The sequence below is a fragment of the Gossypium arboreum genome, chromosome 8 (assembly GCF_025698485.1).
Source record: "Gossypium arboreum isolate Shixiya-1 chromosome 8, ASM2569848v2, whole genome shotgun sequence".
Lineage (NCBI taxonomy): Eukaryota > Viridiplantae > Streptophyta > Magnoliopsida > Malvales > Malvaceae > Gossypium > Gossypium arboreum.
This window is the reverse complement of record NC_069077.1, coordinates 14,589,121-14,603,112: the sequence shown is the minus strand read 5'-3', so window position 1 is coordinate 14,603,112 and position 13,992 is coordinate 14,589,121. Positions and strand designations below refer to the sequence as shown.

General features: G+C 33.3%; 1 protein-coding gene and 1 long non-coding RNA gene across 6 annotated transcripts; both read right to left on the bottom strand.

Moving 5' to 3' along the window:
- Positions 1–1,906: 1,906 nt before the first annotated feature.
- LOC108469205 (uncharacterized) lies at positions 1,907–3,140 on the bottom strand. Of its 3 annotated transcripts, none has more exons than XR_001869056.2 (4): positions 2,900–3,140; positions 2,453–2,624; positions 2,273–2,333; positions 1,907–2,191 (listed from the first exon to the last, which is right to left on the bottom strand). It is a non-coding gene; the product is annotated as an uncharacterized LOC108469205 (long non-coding RNA). The 3 variants fall into 3 exon arrangements; XR_008269632.1 differs by having other exon boundaries at positions 2,916–3,140; XR_001869055.2 differs by having other exon boundaries at positions 2,453–3,140.
- A 2,463-nt stretch (positions 3,141–5,603) lies between these two features.
- Positions 5,604–10,520, bottom strand: LOC108470114 (histone-lysine N-methyltransferase, H3 lysine-9 specific SUVH6-like). 3 transcript variants are annotated; one of them, XM_017771337.2, is made up of 4 exons: positions 10,349–10,520; positions 6,407–9,649; positions 6,060–6,214; positions 5,604–5,755 (listed from the first exon to the last, which is right to left on the bottom strand). In XM_017771337.2, exon 2 carries the CDS (start codon positions 9,613–9,615, stop codon positions 6,499–6,501), a length of 3,117 nt encoding a protein of 1,038 aa, XP_017626826.1. In that variant the 5' UTR covers positions 9,616–9,649; positions 10,349–10,520; the 3' UTR covers positions 5,604–5,755; positions 6,060–6,214; positions 6,407–6,498. The 3 variants fall into 3 exon arrangements, with proteins under 3 accessions (XP_017626826.1, XP_017626824.1, XP_052874209.1); XM_017771335.2 differs by having other exon boundaries at positions 6,445–9,649; positions 10,349–10,514; XM_053018249.1 differs by having other exon boundaries at positions 6,445–9,649; positions 10,266–10,352.
- Positions 10,521–13,992: the final 3,472 nt, after the last annotated feature.

Below are 13,992 nucleotides of genomic sequence, written 5' to 3'. Positions count from 1 at the left end.
ATACAATCAATTGCCTTGAGACTGAAGATGGTGACCAATACAATCAATTGCCTTCAGACTGAAGATGGTAAGGTCTCGAGGGACAAGATAACACATATTGAAAAAGATTTTTTCGAAGGTCTTTTCACATAAAAAAGGGGAATCTAATATGCAGCATATTTTATCAAGGGTTCAAAATTGCATCTCCAATGACATGAATAACGAGCTTACGAAGCCCTATTTAGAGGAGGAGGTTTTTGTAGCAGTAAAGGATATGAAACCTACTAAGGCACCAAGTATTGATGGTTTTTTAGCCATTTTCTTTCAACGTTGCTTGCATATTGTCGGAAAGGATGTTAGTCTATTTTGCTAAAGTGTCCTTTATGGAAAAAAAAAAGCATGGAAAATTTAAATGTTAGTAATATTATTCTAATCCAAAAGACCCAAAACCCTCTAAATATGACTAGTTTTTAGCCTATTAGCTTACGTAAGGTCATATATGAGGTGGTGGGCAAAATTGTGGCAAACCGCTTACAAACGATCCTAGATTTATGTATAGACAGTTCTCAAAGTGCTTTCGTCTTGGGCAAGCTAATATCAGATAATATCTTATTGGCATATGAAACACTACTTTTGGTTAAAAAAAAGGAAGTAAAGGGTTAATTGCCCTAAAATTGGACATGAATAAAACTTATGACAGAATAGATTAGAGTTTTTTTTTTTTGCAAGAAATGAGGACTAAAATGGGTTTTGCGAAGGCCTGGGTGGATACGGTGATTGAGTGCATTTCGACTATTTCATAATCAATAAGCATAAACAGGCTGAGAGGACACACGTTTGACCTACAATGGGGCAAAAGAAAAAGGATCCCTTAAGCCATTTTCTCTTTCTAATTTGCAATAAGGGCTTATCTACTATTATGGGTCTTGCTAGAAGGGAGGGAAAATTATAAGGGGTTAGAGCAAGTCAAAGTGGGCCTTCAATTTCACACCTACTTTTTGCCTAAAATTACATTCTCTTTGGAGAAGCTACAACTAGTGGAGCAATTGCCTTGAAAAATATATTGAAAGAATACGAAAATTGCTCGGGGCAATGTGTAAATTTTGACAAATCTACAATTTTCTTTAGTACGAATAGTCCTGAAAATGTAAGATTGCAATTATCCAACGATATGGGAGTGAGATACTCAAATAACCTAGAGAAGTATTTTGACCTCCCAAATGTAGTCGGTAGAAGGAAAAAAACCCTCTTTTCAAAGCTTCAAGGATAAGATGAAAAGGAAAAGCTTAAAGGATCAGATGAAAAGGAAAATAGATAACTGGAGCACACAATTCTTATCGCATGGCATGCTTTCTACTCCCAAAATCGCTATGTAATGAAATGGAAGTAATAATGGCTGGGTTTTGGTGGCAAAAATCTCAAGGAAAAGGAGGTTTGCATTGCTGTACGTATCTGAAGGAAAACAAGGGTCTAGGTTTTTGGAATTTGGCAAATTTTAATGTAACCTTATTAGCAAAACAAGGATGGAGACTTATTACGAACCTAAATTCATTATTGGCAAAAGTTCTTAAAGCCAAATATTACCTAATTTAAGATTTTTTGCAGGCAACTTTAAAAACAAATGCGTCTTACACATGGAAGAGTATATGGGCGACGAAGAAAGTGCTTCAGGAAGGAACGTGTTGAAGAATGGGAGAGGGCGATAATGTTTCCATTTTTAATCATGCATGGTTACCAGGTTCTGATAATTACAGGTTAAGTCGTCCAATTGATAATTGTACTTTGGAGTATGTTGCAGAGATTATTGATAGTAATACAAGAGAATGGAGGGAAAAACTAATCTCCAATACCTTTAATGCGGTTGATGTGGGTGCGATCCTTCGTATCCCATTAGCAGCAATTCCACAAGAAGATGAAGTCGCCTGGAAGGGTGAACCATCAGGAGTATTCTTAGTGCAAAGTGCCTATAAACTATTACAAATGGGTATTCCTACTTTTACGTTAAATACATTACAACTCTTAACTAGGAATTTCTACCGAGAACTATGGAGCCTAAAACTCCCTTCTAAAATCAAGATTACAGTATAGCGCATCTCAAGAAATTACATCCCTACGAAAACAAATCTACATTTCAAGATATTAGTAACAAAAACAAACTGCCCAGGATGTGGGGAAGCAGCAGAAAACATAACACATGTTTTTCTTCATTGTCCTGCTTCAACAGAAGTATGGCAATTAGTGAACTTACAATGGTTACTTCAAAATCTATTCCAGACTGGTTTGAATGGCTTACTTGGGCTTTTGATAATTGCTCAAATCCCCAAAGGCGAATGATCTGCGTATCCCTTTGGGTCCTTTGGACAGAGAGGAACAAGTATGTGCATGAAAAAATAAAGAAATCTAGTAAAGATATTGCCTTCTTTATTCAAAAATACATAATGAAGCTGGATAGATTAGATGAAAACGGACTTACCAAGGCACCGATCAGAGACTCATGGGTTCTGCCTCCTGGAGAAGACATAAAAATCAACTTTGATGCGAGTTTTAATCGGGGTTTTTTAGAGCAAGCTCGGGAATAGTTGCCAAAAATAGAAGGGGAAGAGTAATCGCCTCCAGAGCGACCATATACGAGAATGTTGACTTGGCTTTCGCAGCAGAAGCACATGCATGTTTAGAGGCAGTGAAAATGGGGTTAGAAATGAAAGAAAATAAAATCTTTATTGAAGGGGACTCGATTTCAGTTATAAGGAAATGCACTTCAAAATCCAGAGATAAATCAGAAATATGCTCCATCATACACGATATAAAGACTATAAAGAGAGAGTTCAAATCCATAAAATTTCAGCATGTCCATCGCACAGTAAACAATTTGGTAGATATAATAGCCACTGACAATCTAAAGCAAAGGAAAGGGTTTTACTTGGAAGGTGCGGTACCAAGTCATGCAGTCAAAACGCTAGAAGACGAATGGATCAGAGAACCAGACTAAAGCTTTGTAAGGAAGATGAGTGTTTGCTTCATGTGAATCAAAACGTCGGAGTAAAATGTTTTGAAAAGGACATGATTCTTTGGAAATCAGGGGAGCGTTGCTTTGAATGGAAAATGAAGTTTTTGAAAGTGAAACCGTCAGGCACTTATGAAAGATAGCTGATGGGACGGATAATGAATTTCCGGAGGAAGTGGGCTTTAAATTAGGTGTTTTGTTTTTTTTTTTTCAAAAGTTTCCTCTTTTATTTATTTCTCTGTTATTTTGCTAGAATGGCAAGTGGGCCGCCCTAATGACTTCGGCCTTTAAAACTTTATTTCTTGTACACTATGCTATTGTTTTATAAAGCCCAGTTCAATTTTGCTCAAAAAAATTTTATTTAAAATTCTTTTAAACTATTAAATAATATTCCATAATAATATTATTATTTTTATGTGTTTATTTTATTTATAATATAAATATTTATATTTGATTATTTGATATCTAAAAGAAATATTTATTTATTTTCTTTCATATGAGTATGGCATCACGATTCTTAGTCTTTGTTTTTTTGATACAATGCTTAAAACTACCCATAATCCCTCCCCAACCCTTAAATAAGAGGATAATGCACTTCAACGCAATCAAACCTACATCTTTTTGCACTGACAATAATGACGATGCCAATTGAACTGAAACTCAATCGGCAAACAAAAGAAAGAAAATTAATATAAAAAAACAAATACACATAATTTTAAGTATGAATTATTATCAAGTACAATAAAAAAAGATAATGACAAAGAACACATGATATCGTTTAAACTCTACTTGTTCTATAATAATGTATCAAATAATATTAACAAATGCTAACTTAAAAATAAGGGAAAAACACACCAACAATCACTAACTTTGATTAAAATAATATTTTAGTCACTAAACTTTCAAAAGTGACAAATCAATTACTAACATTTACGAAAAGTGACAAATCAGTCACTCGAGCCCTTTTTCCATTACAGACGTAACGGACAACTGACGTGGCCCATTAGAGTGCCACGTTGGGCATGACCATATGTCCATATCAAATCCTTTTACTAGTTTATAAGAATTACCAGGTAAATAGAAGAACCCTAGCAGGAAGAAGAAGAAGAAATGGAGATACCCATTGTGATTCCGGTGTGCTACTGTTGAAACCCAACCAATTTAAGGACTTCTTGATCCAATGAAAACCTAGGTAGGAGGTCTTTTTGGTGCAAGAAGTATGAGAGTAGGTTTCAAAATGCATGCCATTTTTCACCTGGTTTGATCTACCATTGATGCCCCGTTTACAAATTGTGTTATTAGGTGTTTTGAAAAAAGTTAGGACAATGGAAGATGCAAGGAGGGAGAGAAAAATATGGTTGATGGTGTTGTTATTTGTAATTTTGTTGTGGTTGTTGAAATGAAAAACCAACTTATGGTTTTTTTTTTTTTGGATCAATGGTTTTGAGCGACATTGGTGGAGGCAGTAGATAACCACCAAAGTAGCCTTTCAAGAAACATTAATCTAAACCTACTATCCTCTTACAACCAACATTATACTTATCTTTGCATGCCTACGAACAGACATACATCCTTTGAAACAATTTGTTATCCAAATAACATATTGTTATTGTTCCAGGATTTTGGGTCTTAAGCTCCAATTGATACTCATAAATCTTTCGTCAATTAATTGCAGTGCCCTAAGTTTAGCCCTCCTACATTTGGTGCACTATCTAAATTTTGCATGCATCCACAACCTGTTTCATCACACAAAACAAATGATATCAAAACAACATGTTTCACTCCCATTAAATTAGAATGGCTTATGACCCTAAACAAATTTTTAAATAAATTTCAATTCGAATAGTTTACACCAAAAAAAACATAAACTCATGGCTGTTCTCAAGAATTTAAACAATTGATAGCATAAAAGCATAACCCCATGTCAGGCTCAAGCAAATACAACATATTTAAATGAACAAATCCAAAAAATTATAAACCCAAATCCCCTTAAAATCAAAAAACAATGAACCCAATTTAGAATCATTATTAAAACCCTATACCAAGCCCAAACTATATACTTTTTAAACCCAAAATAACTCAAATTCAAAATAAACTTACTCGTCACAATCAATGAAAGACCTTTGGCTAGTTCTCTTCTATTAACCATTCTGACAATGTTGAACATTTGCACAATAATTTTTCAATTTCTAATATTTTCAATCCCTTCTCCAACAATTTCTTATAAATTTTAATGAATTTCCCTTTTCTCTTGAATTACTTTTTTTTCTTTAACGAAATTGTTTTTGCCTATTCAATTTCTTCTCATGTTTTAATTGGTTTTTTTTGGCACATTAAGTTAATTTTTTTCGGATCATACGATGGAAATTAATTATAATTTTTTTCGGATCATACGATGGAAATTAATTATCCATTAAATAGGCATCCGGTCATGTCCAATGAAGCAACCTAATGGGCCACGTCAACTGTCCCATTAGGTCTATAACAGAAAATGAGCGCTAGTGACTAATTTGTCACTTTTTGTAATCGTAATTGGTTTATCATTTTTAAAAATTTAATGCCTGAAATGTTATTTTAATCGAAGTTTAATGACTGGTGGTGTAATTTTCCTAAAAACAAATTTGAAATTAATAAAAGTTTATTTATTCACTGTAGCATTTATGAAGTTTTGTTAATACACTTGAAAACTGTTAGCCTTGCAATATACAGGTCAAAATCCCCTGGCAAATACGTCGAGTAAGGGAACATTTCACGTCGAAATTCGATCATTTTCTGCAATTAAAAAGAAAATGCCATTAAAAAAGAAACCATAAAACATGACGTGAAAGAATAAACAAGCACAGAACCATCATCTCAAAACGTAGATGATATCAAAATTTATATAAATAAAAATAGCCTAAACACATAAGACACTACAAAACACAGCAACATGGATACGGGCATACAAATTGCTTAGTGACTAGTATATCCATAACATTAGATGATAGAACCTAATACAAGACTGCAATTAACGAACCTTCCTTACATGCTTGCTACAAGCATTTTGCCAAATAGTTTTAAAAGAAAAAAAAAATACCATAAACAGCTGAGAAGAATAAGAACGTAAAACCGTTTCCTCAAAATTGATCCCAGCAATTGATGGCATGGATGATCGATCTGGTCTTTTCAAGCACAAAATTTGAACAACAAGAAGAAGCTTACTTATAGTAAAGCCTCTGAATATTCAAATGCCTGCAAAAAAATATGCAGCAGAAACATTAGCAGGTACTAACATATGCAGAAATGACATCTTGTGTCATATGACTGTAATTTCCAGCAAGCAACAAGGATTAGTATTAAATGACAGCCAGCACTAATTTGATTAAGAACTACATACATACACGCACATGTATATATTATAACACTATGTCAATGCATAAATACCTAATAAATGAAGAGGATACGAGGGAAAAAACACATACAGTGCAAACGTTCAATGCTTCTTCAGGAATCCAAGCAGTTTTTACTGGCATGCCTTAATACAACCTACCAGTACACTCAGAAGAACCACAGTAGCATATTTTCTTCTTTATGTTACCATTCTCATCACGGACCTGATCTATCATATAATTGTAATGATATGTCAACTCTTGCAAAGGAGGAATATTCTCAGCCGCAAAGAACATTATGTGCGGGATTCTCGTATCTTCATGGTCATAAAGGACATTTTGTGCATACAAATTAGGTGAACAACTGTGGTTTATGAATCTCCCAATATTGCCACACCGTGCAGCATCAATGGTGAAACCACTTTCATGTACAACTTGGCAAGAACTTGAATGCGCATCAGGCAATAGGTTTGAAAGACCATCCCAGAGAGAACTGTCAATGTTATTTCCAATATCAAACAGATACTCATCATTCCCTTTTCTTTCTTCAGCTTCCCTATCTTCGAGGAGCTCTCCAGCATACTCACAGATAAAAGTTCCAGAAGAGATAGAATTTAGGGATCTAACACCCCAGCCTCTTGATTCAGTTTTAAAGATTTCAAGCTGAATTTTTATGCCATGTTGGCTGACTCTATTATAGCAAGAAGGAGGACAATTGCAGTTAGGACCACATTCATAAACAAGGGGCTTTGCTTCAACAATGGCCCCATTATGGTTATACGGGATCTCTCCTTCATTCTTCATCACACAAGAGCATTTCCCTAATTCTGAACATCCTTTAGTGCAACCACAACCTTTGGGAGGAATAGGGCGGCACCAGTCAGGGTAGATCATGTGGCATACATACTCAAATGGAGGAGGCTTTTCACAATCTATGGTGTTTATGGCAGAAATTGGGATTACCTCCTTCCCTAGTGAAATATCATGTACGCAGAGCCCCTCCCGCACCTTAGATTTCTTGACAACTTTCCATGTAAGCTCCGGTTGACCCGGAATTCTGACCAACTTATATTTGTAGACCAGCTTACCATGTGGTCCTGGTTCTTGCTTAAACTCCTCCACCGAATAAAGTCCATCATAAACATACGTCTTACCTCTAGCTTCCAACAAAGTAGACGAAGACTTTGTTTCACCACGAATCACCCTCACTGGATTCTTAACAAATCTGCTATTTGCCAAAGCAAGGTTTCCTCTTTCGAGCTTTTGGTCCTCTGGTTGCTTGCCTTTCTGCATAACATTTCCTCCCTGACCCATGTAACACAAGACATCTGAATTATCCAAATCATTCTCATAGCCCCCGGAAGCTATAATACTGGTAGCAATTATCTTATCACCTTGCTTTACATAATCTATACCACCCTGACTCTGGCGATGAAGGCCAACAAGATTGAGCTCAACAAAATACTGAAACTCATCACCAACTTCAACACCAGGAACAGGTCCTATGATTTGTTTGCCTGTGTTAACATATTTCCCTTTTTCTTTGAGAATCTTTGCAGCTAGAATATCTATCCTCTTAGGAGCCTTTCCTTTTTCCTTCATCTTGGATTCTTCTTCCTGTAAGAGCTTTCGAAAAATGGCTTGGAATAAGCGTAATGTCTCTCTCACTTTGTTCCGAGTAGTCATTTCATCATTATCATGATCCGACCTACTGGGGCAAGGCAGAAGACTCACATCATAACTGTATGATCTCCGAGCAAAATTATCATTTTTGTGCTGCTCATCCTGCTCTAAGGAGTCTTCCTTGTTCCAAACAATGACCTGACCTTGATGAGCCCTTTTTCTGGAAGAACTCTTCCTGGTGGCATTGCTCTTCTTTTTTCTTTTTAATGAACCACCAACCAGGTCAGGTTTACAGGTGATTTTCCCTTGCCGATGAGGAGAATTTGATAAAATTTCTTGACTCCCATGATTCTCCTCCAAAAGTTGATCCTCAAAAGCAGATGAATCAGAAAGCTTTTTCTCAAAACTGTTGCCTTCTTCATTGACAAAAATGCAATCCTCCTCCATCAATTGACCCTCAAAAGCAGATGAAACAGAAAGCTTTTTCTCAAAACTATCTCCCCCTTCATAGACTACAATATCACGTATAGGATTTTCCTCCAAACTTCTACTATCATCCCTAGGCTCAGTTACTTTCTTAGAGTTGCTATCAGGTTCATTTGGAAAAGTTTCACAAGAAGGCTTGATGTTGTTTTCATTCGTATTTTCCACATCCTCCTCCACATTATTCCTGGAAGAAGCTTCTTCATAAGCACCTCGCTTTCCCACTTTTTCAGAAGCTGACTCTTCAGGTTTAGTTTGAATTTCTTCTACAGGGAGCCTAGGAGAACTACCTTCTACTTTACCATCCAGAGCATCTATTTCCTGAACATCCTCTATCACTTGTCTCACATCAGTACATAAGGTCTTTTCCAAGGGCTTCTCTTTATTTACAAACTTATCTAGATTGAAACCCTTGTTCTTTAGAGAGGTAAGCCATTTCATGCGCTCCTCATCACTAAGAGGTGGAGCATTTCTTCCACAAAATGGAGGGAAGTGTCTAACAACAGTGACTCCTTTCCGAGGACGATAGTTTCTTGCTAAACTGCTCTCACCAGGATGGAACTCCACACCATTTTCTGGAACCTCCTCTTCACAAATAGCAGCATTCTCCTCAGGCAAATCCCTCTCCGAACCAGAAACTTCATTTACCGAACTCGTCGCAATTCTGGATTCTCCTGAAAACTTTGTTTCACACTGAACCTTATCTACACAATCAGGCAATGATGCTGGGTTTTCAGACTCAGATACTGCCTGCCCTTGTGCTTGCTCACTTGGTCTAGTGATTGGTGCAGCATTCTCCTCAGGCAAATCCTTCTGCGAACCAGAAACTTCATTTACTGAACTCGTCGCAATTTCAGATTCTCCTGAAACCTTCGTTTCACACTGAACTCTCTCTACAGAATCAGGCAATGATGCTGGGTTTTCAGACTCGGATACTACCTGTCCTTGTGCTTGCTCACTTGGTCTAGTGATTGGTGCAGTCACCCTGCCGCACCCTGGCGGAAAATCCCGAACAGCCGAAACTTTACGCTGCTTAAATCTGGGGGCAGGGGCTACGTGTCCATTTTCAGTTGGCACCCTTCCTGATCTTCCCTCAGAATGGCTACTACTCGCCACCATTGATATCTCTTTATGCAACATATTATCGGAAACCCCCATTTCAACTCATAAATTAGAATTGCACAAAAACAACCTAAGAAAACAATAATATTAATATCATTCAGCAGCTATTAGCTCAAAGATTAAACAAAAACTAACCTAATTCTCTATTCTTTAACCATGAATAAAGCTAAAATCAGAAAATAATGAAAACTAACCTAATGCCCATGGGACTTTAGTTTCTCAAACTAGCAAAAAGAACTATCTTAACAATCAAATCAAGCCACCGAATAACCTAAAGCTATGCCCCGATATTGAAGAACATGTCAATCAAAAACATGGGGGGAAACGAAGCAAATAGTAAATCCCAAGGATGAAATTCAAACTCCGTATCCAACCAAATAGTAGCAGAGGAGGAAAAAACACAGCGATAAAATAATAAGGCGCTTCATAAATCTCTTTTCTCGTAACCTCTCGAGGACCTAAAGACAGTCAAGATTTTTTTTTTCTTTTTCTATGTATAATGTTTTCCAGAACTCTTTTTGGAAACCAGACTCAGAAAGTTGAAGCTCGATCTTCATAAAAATGGGAAAACATATTCCAAAGGTGATTCTTTTATTCATTAAAAAAGCATTTAAAACAAAAAAATAATAATAACACACATCAAAATCCATAATAATTTGCAATCGAATTAAGAGAAGTAAAAAAACCTGAAAGGGAATTTAGAAAGGGTGAGATAAAATGAGAAAAGAAAGAAATTATAAATTATATACAATTAGGATGGAATAATCACCATTAATTATCTTCAAACCATATGGCCACTTATAGACCAAAGTGTAGGAAGAAGATGAGAGAAATTGTCGAAAACGAGAGAGTTGTTTCTTCTGCTTTTCAGTTTCTTTTTTTCTTTGAAATTAAAAAGGGTCAAACAGCAAATTAAAAAATATATGGTTTAATTTTAAATTTCATCCTTTACTTCACAAAAAATGGAGAATTAATTTCTCTATTTTAATCTTTTAAAAACTTAATCCCTATATTTTGGCCTGAATATCACCTAGACACTTTTTTCTAATTTGGTATTTAATCCTAGACGTAACACAGATTATTTTCGATATACCAGCAATGCTATTTTTTATGACTAGTAAAAATAATTTATGTATGACCTACATATACTAGATGACATAATTTTTTCCTTTTTGTATTTTAAATGTTTAATTATTTTTATATTTATTTATTATTTTAAAATAATGAATTTCTTTTTGGAGTTTTAAAATTTATATTTTTATTCAATATTAATTTGTTAAGCATATCTCAATGCATAATTTTTAACATAAAATTCCTCTAAAACTGACAATACTTTTTGTGGAATTGAGGGCTTTGTGAAAATCAAACTATACTTTAAAGCATTAGTCCCTCTTGAATCATTCATGGCATTAAAAAATAAAATAACTTCAACCCCAATGAAAATTAAAATTTGACCATATTGTTTAGCGGAACATAAGAAACTCCAAATAAATGTAATAATTCTTACTATTAAATTTCAAGTCATTTGCCACATATCAATTATATATTAGCTATTTTTGTCCCCCTGTAAAAAAAAATTAACATCATTAGTTTTTTAGTTACTTTGTATGACATTTGACAAGTTTAGGTACCAAATTAACCTTAAAAAAAAAGCTTAAGTACCAAATTAGAAAAAAAAAAATATCAACTTCAAGTACTAAATTGGGTTAAAAAAGTCTAGGCATCAAATTAGAAAAAACAAAAGATGTGTCCAATTCAAGTACCAAATGTGAACTTAAGCCTTATATTTTAGTAAAATTGAGTAACATTGGCTTTTTTTTTTAAATTTTATAAATACAATCTAACCAAAATACAAATACAAGTTCAAACAATCAAAAAGTAGAATCAAACTATTATAATATAAATAAACTAAGGATCGAAACAATCATAACTAAAATCAACTAATTAAACTAAAATTCATGCATCATATTATTTTTCTAGAACACAACAACAACTCATTAAAAAATTAATAATTTATATGTAATAAATTAATAACATTTGACATGTAATATCCTCAAAACCCTCTTGGTCGTAAATAATATGAGATAAAATCTTACCGAAATAAATTATAAGATCAAAGAAAATGAAAGTTGCAATATATCAAACGAGAGTTAAATCAAGAAGCATGACATGATGTATTAAGGAAGGGACTAAATCGTAAATATGTGAAAAGTTTTTGGCTCAAGTCTAAATATTCAAAATTTAAGGGATTAAAGTGTAAAAATGAAAATTTTGAAGGACCAAAAGTGAAAATAATTTAATTTACTAAGATATGGAATTGACATGTAGGGACCAAATTGAATATGTGAAGAATTGTGAGGGACTAAATCATAAATTTTACCAAATTATTGATGATTCAATGATGAAATTTTAAAAAATCATGAAGGGTAAAATGGTCAATTAGCAAAAGGGAGAATTCTAGAATATAATGATGATGTTGATAATATTTTGGTGATTTTTTTAATTAATTAGTTAAATATTATTTTATTAATATTTTACTTATATATTTGTTATTATTTTATTTAGAAAATGGTAGTAAAAAGAAAGGAAGGATGAAGGAAATTTATCATCCTTCCAACGTGAGTGAAAGGATTAGAAAGTAAGTTTTTTTTTTCTTTACAATTTAGTCTTTTGCTATGAAAACTTAAATTTTTACCTAAAATTTTTGAAAATTTCCTTAGATATTAAAGAGAGAAGATGAAGTAGAGATTCTAGAAAATATGTTCATCAATTTAGAAGCAAGAAAATAGTAGATGAAAGTGGAGAAAATGAGAAAAAAAAAAGGAAGGAAAGTGGTGAAGATGAGAAATGCATGGAAATGAAGAAGAAATGAAGAAATTCTTGACAAAGGAGGTAAGTTTCATATTAAACCTACTTGTATTTCAATAGATTGAGTCAAAAGATGTTTTGAGTGAGATGTATGAAACATGAATTTAATCTAAATATTAGAAATAGAAAGTATTTGATGAAGAATAGAGACTTAAAACACTAAATTGGTAAGAGAGAATGTGATTTGTATGGTGAAAAGTACTAAGATTAAGAAATGAATATGTAATCTACACATAAACACAAGTGGCTGAATTGTATAGTAATCCAAAGTATGGCAATTATGTGTGATTGAATGAAAGATAGTGCAAAGAACCTTGGAAAAGAAAATATTTTCATTAAAACAGTTTGGATAACAACAGTGACTTAACTTTGAAAAATTCACCTAAAATTATAGAAATTTATTTATAGATTTAATTAAATATGAAATTAGAGCTTATTAAGCCTAGTTTCATATGGAAGAAACGGTGAAAGAAACGAGATTTTATAGTTTGAGATATATTAATTTTCGTTAAACAAGGTAAGAGTAGATTTAGGTTCCCCTATTCTGACTTTGGAAAATCATAAAAAAATTGTAAAAAATTTATTATGGGTTTAAATTTAAATTTTAAAATCATTAATTAGTCTATTTTCAATAGAAACAAACTAAAACATCATCCAAACCTTGTACTAAGAGATAATTAATTTTTAGTAAAGAAAGATTGAAGCTATCAAGCAACAAAACAGGGACAAATTTGAAGAATTTATTGTCCTAATTGGATAAATTATAAATTTTGAAATTTTTATGGTAAAAAAATATATTTGAGTCTAGTTTCAAAAACATCAAGCGGATCTTAATTTCGAATTCTGTAGCTCAAGATATAAATAATTTAGTGACTATGACTCAAGTAGACAACTTTGATATGAACACATAAGTAAATAGTGGAATTATAGAGACTGTTACATATAAGCATGTTATATACTAAAAGCTAAAGATTCTAATAAAAATATACATAAAGGATGTTGAATGGAGGGGAGGAGGGCGAAAAAAATATAAATCTATATATAGTAGATGAATTTGAAATGTTTCGAAATGGTTGTAAGTGATGGAATGATTAATACATGTGAATATGTTTAAACAATTAATAAAATAATAAGTGAATAATTGTTAATTGATGTGATATTGAATTCTTGTTAAAATTTTATGAATAATTAAATTGATTGACACAATTTAGAACTAAATATGAAATATACATAAAGTGGGTAAACTACTTTGAAAGTGCAAGTCCTCCAATAGTCTTATTTGTAAAACTTTAATATTTGTGTTAATTTTATAAACTTTGTTATCTTTAATTGAATATCATGTTTTTATGAAGGCTTGAGATTAGAAATAGATGTAAGTGGATGATATGTAAAATGAAGTGGTGATTATGATAGCTTAATACAGTTCAGGTAATGATATAAAAAAATAAATAAATAAAAATAAAGCATGGAACTTGTAGGAAAATGGAGACGACGTCACGAGGACAAGTTCGCCATGTCACGACGTGGAAACCCCAATGTCATGAC